The sequence below is a fragment of the Oculina patagonica genome, chromosome 11 (assembly GCF_052425735.1).
Source record: "Oculina patagonica isolate OP01 chromosome 11, crgOcupat, whole genome shotgun sequence".
Lineage (NCBI taxonomy): Eukaryota > Metazoa > Cnidaria > Anthozoa > Scleractinia > Oculinidae > Oculina > Oculina patagonica.
Window position 1 is genome coordinate 720,117 of NC_135768.1, and position 16,364 is coordinate 736,480.

Here is a 16,364-nt window from a genome sequence, read left to right on the forward strand (position 1 = left end):
CACGCCATAATTTACGCTTTTATTAGATGTAAACACTATTCTTTGTGTTACAGAACCGCCAAAAATATTTCGAAATTTTTAGACGATTGTTCTAGTATTTAGAGGCCCTTATATAATTAGTGTTTTCATCTGTTGCCTAGACAACGCAGCGGCCGGAAAAAACAGGAGCACGCTAAAAGAAACGTAATGTCTAACTTTCGTGAACTGAGTAGTTCTTCTAAGTTTTTTTTAAAAAAAATCAAACGCAAGTGTTGTCAAAAGACATGAGAAATGTGACCTTAGTTATCCCCATTAACTTATTAAACGGTGATCACACAAACACACCAATGCGTACTTCCCAAACTATGCAGAGAAGTCAAGCTTTAATGCAATAGAAAGAAGTATCCAATTAATTAAGGACAACAACAAAATCAACAACAACTAACTGCAGCGACATGCTATTGTCATTGGCCCATAAGTAATCGCCTTTTACTATTGTCCATTACACTTCTATCTTGTCAAAAAACGGACCAGAAAGTTTTAAAAGCCAAAATTCATTGAAAGCCTCTTTTTTAACCAAACAGGAAAAAATCAATCCATTAAACATTATTGATCAGCTTTGTCAGTCATTTTTTCTTGAAGCTTGGCCAAAAACACTTCCAAAAGTAAAACAGACAAACAAAATCGATTCATGTCAATTTGGACCAGCAATTTTAAATACGTGCGTGAAACATGTTTAAAATTAGCTGGGCTACCACATAATTTAATGTCATAACTTTTTTTAATGAAAACGGAAGTTCAACTAGAGCAGTGGTTTAGTTTTTTTCACCAATGATGATCGATAAATTTTCGACAAAATATGTGTACGTCATTAAGATCACTAGGGAAAAACTGACAAATAGGATAAATTGTGTGGTTAAAGCTTGGCTACAACTAAATGGTAATGCCCAATTGAAAAATAACAAAAACAAATAGATTAACCAAGTACATTGTGAGCATAACATTCTCCGGAAGTAGCAAAAGGCATGCAACATCAGCTCATGCAGTTTCCAGAAGTTTTAAAACTTGTAATTACTTCGCCATTCAAACTAACAAAAGAACAAATTACACAATTTTCAACCGACAGCTTTCATATAAATCACCCCATCTCCCCACCCAAAGACAACCTCGCGATTGAAAATGTTCTACAAACATGATAAAGGAAATGCCTAGTCATGTACTCACAAAGTGTATGTCCACAGTTTCCTGAATGGACTCCATCCAGTTTGATCGATGTGGGATGCCTGTGGCTTTGCGAAGTTCCTGTTCCTGTTCTTCAGTTACATTACATCATGTCCTTACGTGTTCGTTGGAAGGAATATTTGTAAAGCCAAATTAGGGATCTTGTGCTGATTTAAATGCCGGGAGATGGCGAGATCTAATATTTTTTAGACAGGAAAATACCGAAATAGCCAGCAGGTCATCTTTAAATCTTGGAGAGAAACCTGGCTCATGGAAAGCTAGTGGTTGGAATTCGCAATCGACAAACGTAGGCGAGGTAATGTTTATAAATACAATAGTACGATGCAACAATAGTTTAAACTAGACAAAATATTTGTTCCAAAAGCTCTTGTTTTCCATTATGGTCGACACAAGTAAAACAATTATATCTTTCTTTAAAGGTACAAATTATTTTTCATCGGCTGTTTGTTACAAACACTACACACTCAGAGTTACTGTTTACTATGTTCCTTGAACAATACGAGATAGCTTGTTAGTACTCTATGCATACAAACGTTTAATTAATGATACAAAAACCGATTACAATTGTTAGTATTTCGAGCTCAATACAAGTTCTCATTGTAGAGGATAACAAAAAGATTTTAAATTACAAGCTTGTTGAGTGGATTTTAAGGCCAATGAATGTTTAAACTAGTACCATTTTAATTTACTAAAATCCTCTCGTAAGTTTAGGTATTGTTGCACGTAGTCACATTGATTCGGCTCTGCCAAACTTAGTCTACTGCGCATGTAGTTTCCTTCACAGCGTGTTCAGCGCTTTTGTGAACGATTGAAAACGTCAAGTTTTTCTGATAAAAGAAGACGTCGAGGTTTACTCCAGTGTTGGTTAAGTCTAGTTAAGTCTCGTTAAAACCGCGAATCGATATCTTTTCATTTCCATTTCCTTATAGTCCGCTCACCAAGCACAGAACAGATACGCATGCAAAACGGACCTATTTTTTGTTTCAAACGCGTCTAGCACTGTACACTCAGTATTAGAAGCAGCGCAACATAACGAAGATGGCACAACTCTGTGAATTTCGTAATGATTCGATTTTCTACCCTGAATCATAGCCAGCGAAAACAGTCGTTCCATATCACGCGCTGCTTGGGAACTTATCGTCTAATTACTTTTCCCTATTTGGTCCAATCTTCCTAATCCTGTAAGAATTACAAGCATCGCAAACAAGTTTTCTGCATCTGGGATCTTTTAGAAAGTCAAGCCTTTCCTCTAGATTTCCTACAACAATAGAAACACACTTTTTATTGCAAGAGAGTAATTATGAATTACATAACAGACTGAGAGATTTGCGTTTTCGAGGTGTGTAGTGGCAATCAAAATATAAATATCAAGTATCAAAACATTGTTCGCGTGGATTTCGGTGGCGGTGTGCCCAGACTTGTATTTAGTATATCGACTTTGCCCCTGAACAGTAAAGATTGAGTTTTGTTTGTTATTGTACGGAATTGTAAACAGTTACAAGCTGAATGATTGTGATTATATCAACTAAAAATATCTTGAAGAAAACAGACTAAAAGCATTGCGATCATGACCTGATACTAGTGTAGCCACAAATTAATAAATATCGAAATGTAACTGTACGTATTTCAGTCACCAACAACACTTATCGCTTCGAGCTTATGAACGATGAGAGAATTCATAAATCTTGAAAGCAACGGAAGTCTCTCGCCTACTCGTACGTATATCATGCATGTACGGGCCACAAAAGGCTGAAAAGATGTCCGACTTTACTTTGTCGTAGCTTTCCAGGTCACAGATGTATCTATTCTGTAATTCTGGGAAACCGCAACGAAGCAAAGTATCCTCTCTTAACGGATAATAAATATTTTGTGATAGAGAGACCAAACTCTGCCAAAACCTTTTTTTGGAAAGCGGACCGACACATCTTTAATTGGGATACTTGGTTCTGTCTCTCTTGTGTTTGTCTCTTATAACAATGTGGCCTGCTGATATTATGATTCTACATCATAATTTTCCAATTCTATTCCTTCAGTTCTATTCCTTCAGCGACTATTACGCCTGTTTTCAGATGGCCAATTTACCGACAGGTTACGACACGACAAATAAACTCCACTAGTATGTGAACTGCTGATCTCCACAGGAGAACCGCCGTTCCTTAAACGGCTCTAAACTCCTTTTAAACCGGCCGGCTGTACATGTTGTAGTTTTATCCCTGGGGAAGGCAAAACCTTTCGCAATAAAAACTCTGTAGCTCAGTATTGTCGCTCCACCGAGTATGTTATTAGCTGTTTTAGTTTAAAAAACGATTCTAGATTGCACCTGTCTGGTTTAATATGGGGTATAATTTAAAAGACGAACTAGCAGAATAAATGGTAGAAAAAGGGGTATGAAAATTTATCCTGGTCCCGAAAACGAGAAGTTTTTCGAGAACAACGTGGAGCACCCCTCCCCTTCCCCGCCCCCACCAATCCACCCGCCATATTACCTCCAACATTTTAATTAGTTCCTCATTTTTCTTTGCAATAAGAAACAAAGAGAAGAAATTGAAGAAATATTTTCTTTCCCGTTGCAATTAGGTGTTTTTTCTCCTTAATACAATGAGATGAGAATTTAAAACTGTTGATTTACAATCTTGAGTTTGATACTATACATCTGCTAAAAGGTCAGAGGATTTTTAGACTAAACACATTTCTGTTTTGCTAACAAACAGAGGAGGAAACTGAAACTCCGGATACGGCTTGCTTGTGACGGCAAAAAACAAAATGATAACAATCTGTGACATTTTTGGCTGGCGGAGCTTATTTTCTGGGCGCTACGCATGTTCTGTTTAAAATGCTGCATCAAGCAGTACTGATAATGAGCTAGCACATGAAAATACCACATCACGTGTGGTCTTTGAAAGAGCTTAGAGCTTAGTCAACTGGGTAAACCACATTTGCGTGATCTACAATTTGTAAATAAAGCGTAGGCCCAAGACATTTTTGATCGTGTTTCAGGACAAGATCACTTGAACCAACTTGTAAAGTAGAACTCCTGCTTTGTTACGTTTATACCCGGGGGGGGGGGGGGGGTACTCGACATAATATCGGCTAGGGAGGTGCGGCCCGGCTTCCTAAAACCCTAACCCTATTTACGACACGAACTTCTTAATTTCCTACCCTGTTTAAGACAGAATACCAATTTTTGATACCCCGTCTAAGACATAAAAAAGTATCTCACTGGCTTTGTTGCGATCGTGAATTAAGCTATAAGTATCAATCGAAATAAAGTAATAAATAAAAACTTGTGGCTAAGTTTGTATAAATTTACACCTCTGCAGGCAAACAAGCCAATCCTGTTTGACATTGGTCCATGTAAAGATACCCTGTTTAGGACAAAAAGGAGTGAAATATACCTTATTATAGGAAATTAACGCGTCATGAAATTAACGCGAATTTCAAAAATTCGCGTTAATTTAAGTCGCGTTAATTTTTGTTAACGCTAATTTCCGCACCGTTAATTAAGTGGAGCGTTAATTTCCGTGACCTTAATTTCCATTATTTTGGCCCCAATTTCTCGTTACAGTCCAGACGTTCTTGACTCAAAGGAAAAATCATTAATTTATCAGGGTGGTCATCTACCACTTTCACTGATACTGCGAAGAACGCTCGAAGTGGGAAAAATACCATGAACATTGTTTGCGTTTAAGATTATACAACTACAAGTGTTGAAATGAACTTGTTCCAGTTGTGTACGTCGCGTTAATTTCCTTCATTTTGAAGTGTTACCCTCTCTTTCGCGTTAATTTCCTTTATTGGGAAGTAATTTTTCCTTCAATTCGCGTTAATTTAAGTCGCGTTAATTTCCAATACCTTAATTAACACAAGCGTTAATTTCCTATAATAAGGTATATCCCGTTCAAGACAAAAAAAAGCCTGAAAACCATACCCTATCGGGCCGCACGTCCCCGTTAAGCCCTTATAAGGGAGTGCCCCCCCCCCCCCTCCCGGGCGTTTATATCAGGTCAACTCAGATAGCAATCCATCATTGGTCAACTGGCACCTGTCGTCACTACACTTTCAACTTGAGGGGAAGAACACAACGTAACAGATCTTAGGCTAACTGCACGTACAGGCTACATTTCTCTCTCAAACTCTAGATTCTGCCAAATTGAGAATAAGGAAGTCACAGAAATGGCCGGCGTGTTTGGACGTTTCCCGCCTTATACGGTAAACAACATCAACCTCAATTCGTTCAATATGGACTTTGTCAACCCCGAGGTGTCCCAGTATGGTGGTAAGTTTCATTGTATTTAATCTTACAGGGCAATAATCCTTCATATATTCTCAAGTGAACTTCCTATACTAGATATCTCTTGAGTTAATGCACGCTATAGCAAACAACGTTAGCAACGGCACAAGGGAAAACTTTGACGCAGGGTTTCTATTATAAAGTGAATGTTTATTTTCTCCCAGTTGTGTCCATTAGATGGTAAATCAATTTCTGCATAAAAGTTTATGTCGCGTGCTTTCGTGTGATGTTAGTGTTGTAAAGTGTAGCTTTTAGTCTTAACAAGGAAACGGTACTTATGAAAAGCCAAAAAGTCACACAAGTTGATTTACGTAATGTCCTGTGTAACTCCTTCATATATGAGTGCCCGGTGACCAGGCGAGGTTTATCCGTTTAATTTATCTCCTGTTTTTGGCCTCAATCCTTTCGGATTAGCTCGTTCTTTTAAGTAATCCCTTCCGAAATCCAGATGTACACTTAATAATTTCTGAGCATTTCTTTTTGTTTGGAAAGCGTTTGATAACTAAACCATAACCTCCCCCTGCTCGTTTCCATAGCAACACAGTTCATTTTGTACGCGTTTCCGGCAATTGAGAAACAATCAGAAGCATTTTTGTGACAAGAAACAAATTTTTAATTGTCCTATTTATTTTTACCGGGAGATTGCTGCAATAATCGTGTTAGCGTGGAGTGTTCTTTGCGTCCTCCTGACTCGACCATTATCTCTTCCAAGTAAATAATTAAAACTAAGGTAGATAATCTCATATCAGCCCTCCGTGCGGGCGATCAGGTCACGATATGAAAAGACAGGTCCCCAACTGAACTGCTGCTCGTGCATAAATCTCTACATTGAAGTATCAAATCGTTCAGAAGCATTTTGCCTCTATTTGAGAAAACGGTGAGAATCGCGTCTTAGCTTCTTGAGCTAGCTCTGAATACTGACTTTAATGGCATTCAACTGGGCAGGATATTCACCCTACTGGGGTTGTCTTCAGTGTTTCGCATCAAGATCATTAATGGAAGGTAAATATTTTTTTAGCCTGTTTGGGTACAATCGAAAAGCGACTGATTTCTTTGTTTAACGGTCGCGTAACACATTTGATTGATTAAGCAGAAAGCAATTTCATCAGCTCTACGTCTAAAATGACATTTCAAGAGGTTGTTAAAGAAAACTAGAAAATACTAGAATCTACCTAACAGTAAAACTTTGCCCCTTGTCAGAGCTTCATGTAACCTTACTAAGTTTGTTACCAGCTGGGACTTGATAGTCACGAATTCGCAAAACAGATTTTTCGTTCGTTAGCCCTTTCTTCCTTCCCCTAAAGAAGCTGTACTATAAAATGAGACAATCATTGTTGGGTTTGCCGTTTCTCAAGTCATGCTCAAATGAAGTTTTCTTTTGGAATATAATTATTTGATTTGTTAATTACTTTTTTTACGAATTTGTTTTCTTGTTTTCTTATTTTTTTTAAAAAAAAAAAAATTGAAACCCTTTTTAACTCTATAGTTATTTCAGGCAGCCAGACCCCTAATTTTTTATTTATACTTATTACCAATTTCTTCCTTTTGTAAAATATTAATGGGTGAATAAATAAAGTTATAGTTGTTGTTAACAAATGTCAATGTCAAATGGACGTTGAATTGAATGTGTTTAAAACCACATACAAAAGGATCGGCAGGGCGCAAATGCTCAATTTATCAATGTTTTTTATTTGTCTTTATTTTGTAGGTCCTCCACGGAAACACCGCCGAGAGCGAACAACGTTTACCAAATCTCAACTTGAAATTCTTGAAGCGCTCTTTGCAAAAACAAAATATCCTGACGTCTTTATGCGGGAAGAAGTCGCCAACAAAATCAATCTTCCTGAGAGCAGAGTGCAGGTGATAATGGGGGGGTTGTCGAATAAATCTACAGGAATTTGCTCAAAATATTTCTTTCGTTTTTTGGGTTTTCTTTTGTTGTTTTGGCTTTGCCCTCCCTACCCCCCCTCCTCCCTCTAAGGTTTCGGCAGGTTTGTTACAGGGAGGGTGGTGTGTTTGTGGAGAAATTAAAAGTTAATCTTGTAGCTTTCGGAATTTGCGAACGTAGAGTGTGAACTAAGCGAATCCATCTGTCGTTTTTGTTTGCTTGTTTGTTTTTATCTTATTCGTTACTGTTGTTGTTGTTCACTGATTCCGTCATTAAATAAACCGCCATTTTACATTGTGTAGCCGCCATCTTGCCACGTGCACTGTTTACATAGAGATTGTCCATGTGGCAGATATGCTACAGTAACATTGTTGCAAAAGATGAAGAATTATCCGTGACCTTTTTCACAAAGATTTCCGCAACTCGAGCAAAGGAACATCAGATCCTAGCCGATCCTAAGTAGAGCTAAGTTGACGCCATGGGGCTTTGGTATCCAATTAGTTGTAAACGAAATTTTAATCAGCTTTTAATCTAGTGCTTGGGTTATTACTTTAGTCAATACATCGTCTGATAAGGACTGTAATCAGTGTAATGCATTAATGATAAAAACACCCGCGCTTCAAGCACGTGTTCAAAATTTGCACGAAACATTATTTTTCACTCAATCATCACCGTATTATTTCAGTAACGTTATGAATTAACCAAAGCCAGATTGGACCTTGTTATGAAATGCGTTTTAGCCCAACAGAAACGCGAAAAAGTACAAATTTCTTTTACGTGAGTAGTGTCCAACGTTGATGTAAGTTCTTGCCCTATCGAGAGTCGTTCCGGCATCGGTTGAAAGTTCAGACACGCGATTAGATTTGATTGGTGCGATTTGATTGGTTCGTTGTAATATATGTCATTTTGGGACTTCACGTTATTCTCGGTTGGGTTATGTTTTCTTAAAGGGACTGTGCCATGGATTTTAGCCAAATTAAGGAATGGGAAATGGCAACCCATGGCAACCAAATATATTCGGTGAAATATAAAAAGATAACCTCTTAAAACAGTGAAGGAACATTTCCATAACACAGCAAATACAAAAGAAGGTACGGATGGACAAAAGTGACGAAAATTGAAACGGATTGCAATATGGGTTTTTGAAATACGGTTGGGCTGAACAGTTTTCAAAGTTAATCTCGCTTTCTTTTTTAATTAAAAATTTTCAATTAAAAAATTATAACGACCGGAGACACATTTGGTTGTAATGAAGCTATTGTTTTGTTATCTAGACCCGTAGAAGTAATTTCTTTGCAAATATTATGCTTCACAGCGAGTATTTGGCAAAACTGAATAAAATAAACTTAACTCAGCCGTGTCACTCACTCACTCATCCTCTTCGCTCCTCCGACTCCGACTCAGCCGTGACACAGTCCCTTTAAGAGCCAAACACAAAACGCGTCATTTTTTTTCCACACACAGTTTCAGGTCAGGCGTCTAAAATCCACACCCTTTCAATTTTTTGACTGTCTTGTACACAGTCGTTCCTTTTCCTAGGCCGGAGCTTTCGGGTTCTACTAAAAGCTAAAATTAAGGGTGTTATTAATTGCTATGGTAACCTCTTATGTCAAGAATATGGCCACTGAAAACTTGTTTTCAAAGATGTATTATTTGATACCATAGTCACTACATTGTTGTAGCATAAACTGAATAACAGTGGTAGAAGTCCCATCAACGTATAAGTGCTGGAAACCATTGCAGCCTCTCTAAAAAGTTTATAATTCACCCATTATTTCTATTGTTATTTCTCTCTCCCCAGGTTTGGTTTAAAAATAAACGAGCTAAATATCGACAGCAGAGAAAACAGCAAGAAACACAAAATAAACCAGAACCAGAAAAAGGAAAGTTGTCCCCAGTCTCAATCCCACCGAATCAAGAAGAAACTTCCGTGAAAACGACAACCAACTTTAATTTTAGAGGCGTGGCATTACCGCAGGCAGATGTAGCCGAGCTGCTTAAGCAAAACTGTCAATCACTAGCAAACATCCAGAGACAAGGAATTTATCAGCCCTCCAGGTCAGTCAATAACAACATTGACAGTCTTCTGGCGGACATAACTTCAACTTCAATGCAGCCTGTTCAGCTTCATCCAAGCAAAGATCAAAGTTTTCCAATTGTTGCTAACATTGCTACACCGACTACAAGCGCTATGGCAACCAACCCGAGGATTCAGGCCAATTACTTCACGTCTGTCACGATGTAACACTGATTTGACTGACGAAATTTTACGTGCTATGTTTAAAAAAGCAAGTTGCTTTAAAATCTATGGAAACCCTAAAATAATACTTAAATTAGGAAGGACATCACCAGACAGGTCACAATTAACCAAAAAGGAAACAAGGGTAACTTTATTTGATTGAGGAGGATTGAGACGGATTGCAAAGAACGAACTTGAAAAATGATGGATGAATTTTACAAGGTGTTACATCCGTGACGTAGTTTCATTAGCTGGGCATGCAACGCCATTGATGTCAGGACATCATTTCTTTCCGGGGTTTCAGCTTATCACAGTGTTTGGTTTTCAGACCCTTAACATAAATCAGAATCGAAATGTGCTAAGTTAGATGACGTCGCCATTGTTTGATAGCAAAACACAACATATATCGGCCACAAAATGTCACTGTCTGCTACGAACGAAATTACATGTACTTAGAGCAGCTTTTTTTCATATAAGAAAAAGAAAAATATTACATTACTACAATCATTCATGGAAGTTTATTTTATAATACTTTGTTAATATCTTTTGATATGAACTTTTAATCACACTACTAGGCATTTTGCAGGATCATGTCACGTGACCTGGGCATTCACAAAAATGGTGCAAGAAATGGTAACAGCGTGATGGTATAAATGAGACTGCCAACTAAACAGCATTGATGTCTGGCTGCAAATATTAATTGCGATTTGAAGTCTATGCTGGATGACATGACAGACGACTTCTTTAATTATAATTTTTCAAATTTTTATACAAGCAATTAATCTCGCATTTAAAACTCAGTGGTCTCTTTTAATCTTGTCTCGGTGATCGCGCGAAGCCTGGGACGGGAGTGGGCAAGTGTTCTTTACCCAAACTCCCTTGCGCCGCACGACAGATTACATGACAGAGCCAAAAGCCTTTTATTTTCAACAAGAGAAAATCATTTTCTCTTGATTCCCAATTACAAGCACACCAATTCCCAATTCTCTCTATTGGCGCGCGCATATAGGGAATAATCGTGGTTGTATTCATCAAAATGTGCGCGAGATATAGCCACGATGAATACAACTACCATGATTCCCTACAGGCGCGCGCCATAGAGGGAATCGGTCATTAATTACAGTTTTATCATCTGAATCCTTAAGTCTCCTCTGGGAGAATAGGGCCTTTTAATTACAGTTTACCATTATTTTCGCAAATTATATTATTGTACTATTATGAGAAAAATAAGTAACTAAATAAATCAGTAAAGAAATCAATAAATAATAGACGAAAACTGAATTGAATTGTATTCAAGGTCGACAGTATGTTGTTAATGTCGTTCCCAGATCTCTCGTGCTTCGTGGGCAAAAGGCTTGGAAGCAAGATTAGGGGTAGAGATTCTGTTGAGAAGAGTACATGCACGTCCTTTTCATAATATTATTTCTGATTTCAGTTTAAGAAGCATAAATCTCATAAGGAAGCTTAGAAATATCGCCTACAGATGCAAGCGCATTCGCCGCTGGTTCATGCAAATTTGCAAGTGGGAGGAGGCCACTTGCCACTAACTTGTTTTGTGATTAAGAACACAACGCAGTGACTCCGCAGGGCTTGAATCATTCTCGTCCCCATAGCCCTTTCGTTTCTCTTAGCCGGCTTGGCACGAGAAAACGGAGGGCTCTGGGGACATAGGATTTTTGAATTAATTCGAATTTTTTTGATTGGCTGTTTGGAACAAAGAATTCCTAAACGGAAGTCGAAAACGTAACGACTGTCTCATACATTCTTTGAAACGTCATGACTGCATACATGAAGACCGGAAGTCCTAGAATCTAGGACTGAAAATCCTGTGTCCCCAGAGCCCTTTGTTTCCTCGTGCCAAGGCCCAGCCGGCTAAGAGAAACGAAAGGGCTATGGGGACGAGAATGGGCTTGAATTCGAACCGCTCGTGCAGAGGTCCATCCCACTAGCCCTTAGGCCTCCTCCCGCCTTTTTAATGTTTATTTATAAGTAAGCGCCACATCAACTTATCCTTAAGGATAATAATAAGAGTTTTAATGAGAATCGAAATTCTTCCTTAGATAACTTTGTTTCCTTGGTTTCATTGTATTTTGTCGCTTACAATCGTAAGTGTTAATACGTCAGACGCTCAATTCGTAAAGAAAGTCATGTATCCAAAAGATAAAAGGAACAAAGAAAGCAACAAGCCTTCAAGTTTAAGGTAAAATACGAAGACTTCTAATTTTTTTCTGCATTAGTTTCAAACTAGAAAAGTCTGAATGAAATATGTAAAATAATGTGTATAAATTAGGGCCTAAGCAATAAAGCGACCTGCTTCGCGGTTAAGATGTGAAAAGATGCTATTTATAATTACTCTTGCAATAAATCGAGAATTTAGACCGGCTCTGAACTGTTGATACAAAAGACCAAGTATGATTTTCAAGTTTGCATTAAGAAATAATATAATCGAGAGTTTTTATTTCTTCCGTGTCACCGCATCTGCATTACAATATGGGCGATTGTTTTCCTTTGTTTCTTCATGTTAGGGATGATTAGTGTATGTGTAAGTGTAAGATCAAAACGACAAAAAAAGTATTAGATAGAGGATATTACATGGTTGCGCGGAGATATGAAATTTATCTTCGAGTGTTCAAATCTATATCTCACGAGTGAGCGCAGCGAACGAGGGAGATATCGGTTTTGAACACGAGAAGATAAATTTCATATCTCCAAGCAACCATGTAATATTCTGTTTATTATATAGACCAACTAATCACGATGTTTTGGGCGATTTTCCGAAGATTTCCGAGGATTTTCCGAAGATTTCCGAAGATTTTCAAAATGTTGTCTGAAGGTCGTACGAATGTTTCCGAACATTTACCGAAAATTTCCGAAGATTTTCGAAGCTAACCGAAGATTGCCGAGGAAGATCCGAAGATGTTTCGACTTAATATCGATAAACTTTGGCTCATTGAGCTATGAAACGTGACAAACTGCGAGATGATTGGTCAAAAATGATATCCACACATGTGTGGATACCATTTTTCTCGATTTGCTACCACTCGCTAAAGCACTGCATTCTATATAATAAATGACGGTATTAAAAAATCCAATTTATAGTTTGCTGCTGTTGTGAGTCTTTTCACAACTGTGTTAAATAAAGTGTTAAATTTCATATTCAGTCTAACCACCAAGTGAAAATAGTTTTCGTGTGCAGCTAGCGCAATATACAGCTCAACGCGACAGTACGGAAAAAGGCAAAAAATCAGAAGACAGTTACATTTGTGTTTAATCCAAACAGGTTTTTTTTTGGTCATTCATCGAGATCGATGGTTTGGCCGGAGTACAGGGTACCGAGTAGTCCAGTTAGACTATATGTGTACTAAGCTGCCGTGTTTGAATATCATTTTTTAATTAAATTGTTCCATCGTGATAACAGGTTGCCTGCCAACAACTTTAGCAAAAGATGGCAATACCCCATTTAATTCTTGAACAATAGTTGTGGCCTGGATCCTACGTGGTCGTGCGAGTGCTTATGAGATTACTTTGGAAGAAACCAACAAACCTAGCGAAAAATTCTCGTCCCCAAAGCCTTTTCGTTTCTCTTAGCCAGTGGGCCTTAGCACGAGAAACGAAGGGCTCTGGAGACATTTTGGAGAGTGACATGTGATTTTGGAATTAATTCGAATTTATTGACTGGCTTTTTGAAACAAGGAAAGCTTTAACGAAAGTCAAAAACGCCATGACACTCCCACACAGTATCTAGAAGCATCACGACTGCAAACGTGAAGACCGAAAGTCCTGGAATCTGTTTCTCGTGCCAAGGCCCCGCCGGCTAAAAGAAGCGAAAAGGGCTATGGGGACGAGAATGATGGCGGAATAGAACGCCTTGTGAAAAGCTGAATGCGACGGTGATTCCAAAGTTAATTATAAGTGAAGGATATGAACACTTTAAACTTGAGAAAGGGGCAAAGGGCCAACGGACAATACAAAGAACCGGATCCTGATGGATCTGATTTGCAACGAGTGTGCAAAATGTATAAATACGAACAAATAAAAAAATAAAGGCTGACCGTACGGTTGGCGGCTTGAACTATTATAAAACTCAAGGAAGAAGACGATAATTTTTGGAATTAAACTTTCAAATTTAATTATATTCTCTGCAAGGGTTTTCTCTCACGGTATTCTACAAACTCAATCCAAAGAGCGTGTTCTTACACAAAAAGGTACACAGCAGGTTGAATTGTGTGTTTTGAGATTTTCGAGTTTTTTTGTTCAATGAGATTTTTAGGGCTTCCGTCGCGCAGTCCACTCCAGTTATTTAGTAATGAAATTGAATAAGATTTGTGGGCGAAAGGCTCAACAGCTAAATGTGTATGAAGACAGCGTTTATTTCTTCCAATCAATTGGCCATTTCTAAGTTAACCAGTGTCTCTTTTTCAAAACGAGTCTACGTGCAAAACCATTCAAATGAAAATGAGTTTTTGATTTGCATGAAAATGGACTTGTTGGTGAAACTCGTTTTCATATGAATGGTTCGCACGTAGATTCGTTTTGAAACAGAGGCAAAGGGGAACTGGGAAATGGCCTATTCGATTCGAAACACTTGTGACGGCCACTATAATTCAAAACAGTACAAAATGAACATTTCAATTGTTTTACTTGTTTCTTCCTTTCCCTTGCCGTCTCGAGCAAGGCACAATTCCATATAGAATTTCAGCTAACTGTGGCTGATACCTTTCTACGTTACGCATATCATGTAAACTCTGGTTTGATCAGTTTAAAAATTCCAGTTAATTCATTTTATTCAAATAAACTTTGTCAGTATTTGCGCCAGTGTGAAATTTAGTTGACTTGACTAAACTCTGTTGTTGTTTTTGTTTTTGCAGTTGTCATGGTAACCATGGAATGTTATTTGCCTTGTTTGTTTCTTGTGTTACAATTGTTGTCATGGTTGTCACGATTTTGATGCAGAAACCAAAAGAATTTCAGCTTTCACCGGCTCTTAAACCTGCAAATAATCAACCAAGGTTTTTCCCTTCACCGGAGCTATCTACTGAAACTACAGAGGACAGTTTACCTTTATCGACGCTATCACCTACTGCAGCACGAAGCAGTCAGCTCTCTTCAGCGAAACTATCTACTGCAGATAGAAACACCAAAAGATGGAACGTGATCATTTTAACACATATGAGCTCTGGGTCTACCTTTACAGGAAACATCTTTAACTTACACCCAGACGTATTCTACCTTTATGAACCACTTCATAAACTAAGAAGAGGTGTTTATGGAAATGAGTGGGAACCGTTTACTAAAACAATCAATGAAGCGTACAGAACTGACTTTGCAAATCTGTTTCGTGACATATTTGCGTGTGGATTTCAAGAGGAAACTACATTGGCCAGAGCTTTTCCTTCATTCGTAAGGTCTACAAAACGTTTGACATACTGGCGGTTTTCAAGTCCAGAATTCACCAACAAAGCCGTGAGGAATGCATGCAGAGCTAAGAAATTAACAGTGGCGAAAATCATGCAAACTAGACTGCCTCAAAACATTGGAATACAAGAACTCCAGAAAGTTTGTAGTGGCGATCCAACAAAGTTTGACTGTTTTATTATCCATTTGGTCAGAGACCCTCGTGCTGTGGTATCGTCCATGTTGGGGCGTAAGTTCTTTATTATGGGAGGACCTAAAAGGAAGCTTCTTACTTCAGGTAACTTAACAACAGAAGGAAAGAAACTAGTGAAGCAAAACGCGCAGTTGTTGTGCTCGCAAGTATCGGACAACTTAAACTATGTAAAGGAGAACTGGTCCAACTGGTTTAAAGACCGGTACAAACTGGTACGCTACGAAGACATTGTAGGCAATCAGGCAAATAGCGCAAAAGAGTTGTACGACTTTGTTGGTCTCACCATGGTGAAATCTATATACGAGTGGATTGTGGAGGGTAAAAAGCCCGCAAAGACAAATGCGGCAACTTTCACTGTATCAGAGAGCGATGTGAACAGGATCGATCACTGGAGATCTGACCGAGATCCCTCGCTAGTTTCCTTGTTTGAGGAGACCTGTGCGCCACTGATGAAACTTATGGGGTACACTTTTGTCAATGGTTCCGCACAACTTCAACACGACCTTAGCAAGCCCCTGCTCACCAAGGATATACCGTTATTAAAAGACCTTTAATTTCAAAAATAAACCAAACACAACAAAATTCACGAGACTTGTTAAATTTTAAAAATTGAGGAGCTGTAGTCAGGAGATGACATAGTTGATAGAAGTTAGTGTTTTTTCACTGACTGTTGATAACAAAACGTTTTAAAATTCGTCTCACTCTCAAGCCTTCTTCAGTTTAAAGATCGCTTAATGTTGTTTCGCGCGATTTAAAAACTTTGAAAATTATGTTTATTTACACTTTCAAGATTGGCTTCATGTAAAATTAAATAACGTGTGACCTGGTTGCAATTTCTATCTAAAGTCGAGCCAGCATAAAGCGATCTCCTATCGCAAAATTTTGTTTTTATTGCAGTACATTAAGCTGAGAGTGACTAACAGGTTTACTTTTTAATATCGTTCTTACATAGGGCGCTTATGCTATTTTTGATTCTATGCTTTAAACTTTAAGCAAATATCTAAGGCAGACAGTTGAATATTAAACAATACAGAACAAAGAAGTGTTAATTTTTCGCTTGAAATTAGTCAGAGCACCTGCTAACTGCAAGACATTAGTTACCATGGAAACCCTGCCG

General features: G+C 38.2%; 2 protein-coding genes across 3 annotated transcripts; both read left to right on the forward strand.

Annotated features, from left to right (window-relative positions):
- The first annotated feature begins 1,321 nt into the window (after positions 1–1,321).
- Positions 1,322–10,439, forward strand: LOC144629476 (homeobox protein OTX2-like). Of its 2 annotated transcripts, XM_078487688.1 has the most exons (4): positions 1,322–1,516; positions 5,361–5,497; positions 7,221–7,372; positions 9,202–10,439. In XM_078487688.1, exons 2-4 carry the CDS (start codon positions 5,395–5,397, stop codon positions 9,643–9,645), a joined length of 699 nt encoding a protein of 232 aa, XP_078343814.1. In that variant the 5' UTR covers positions 1,322–1,516; positions 5,361–5,394; the 3' UTR covers positions 9,646–10,439. The 2 variants fall into 2 exon arrangements, with proteins under 2 accessions (XP_078343814.1, XP_078343815.1); XM_078487689.1 differs by lacking the exons at positions 1,322–1,516; positions 5,361–5,497 and adding an exon at positions 6,141–6,514.
- Positions 10,440–11,764: 1,325 nt separating this feature from the next.
- On the forward strand, positions 11,765–16,364 carry LOC144629475 (carbohydrate sulfotransferase 5-like). Its single transcript, XM_078487687.1, has 2 exons — positions 11,765–11,839; positions 14,508–16,364. The coding sequence occupies exons 1-2, from the start codon at positions 11,787–11,789 to the stop codon at positions 15,799–15,801; spliced, it is 1,347 nt and encodes a 448-aa protein (XP_078343813.1). The 5' UTR covers positions 11,765–11,786; the 3' UTR covers positions 15,802–16,364.

Excerpts from the sequence above, each read along its gene's own strand:
- LOC144629476 (XM_078487688.1), top strand. The coding sequence starts at position 5,395 with ATGGCCGGCGTGTTTGGACGTTTCCCGCCTTATACGGTAAACAACATC. Across the intron at positions 5,498-7,220 it reads CGAGGTGTCCCAGTATGGTG|GTCCTCCACGGAAACACCGC; the intron begins GTAAGTTTCATT and ends TTTATTTTGTAG. Across the intron at positions 7,373-9,201 it reads TTCCTGAGAGCAGAGTGCAG|GTTTGGTTTAAAAATAAACG; the intron begins GTGATAATGGGG and ends CTCTCTCCCCAG.
- LOC144629475 (XM_078487687.1), top strand. The coding sequence starts at position 11,787 with ATGTATCCAAAAGATAAAAGGAACAAAGAAAGCAACAAGCCTTCAAGT. Across the intron at positions 11,840-14,507 it reads AACAAGCCTTCAAGTTTAAG|TTGTCATGGTAACCATGGAA; the intron begins GTAAAATACGAA and ends TTGTTTTTGCAG.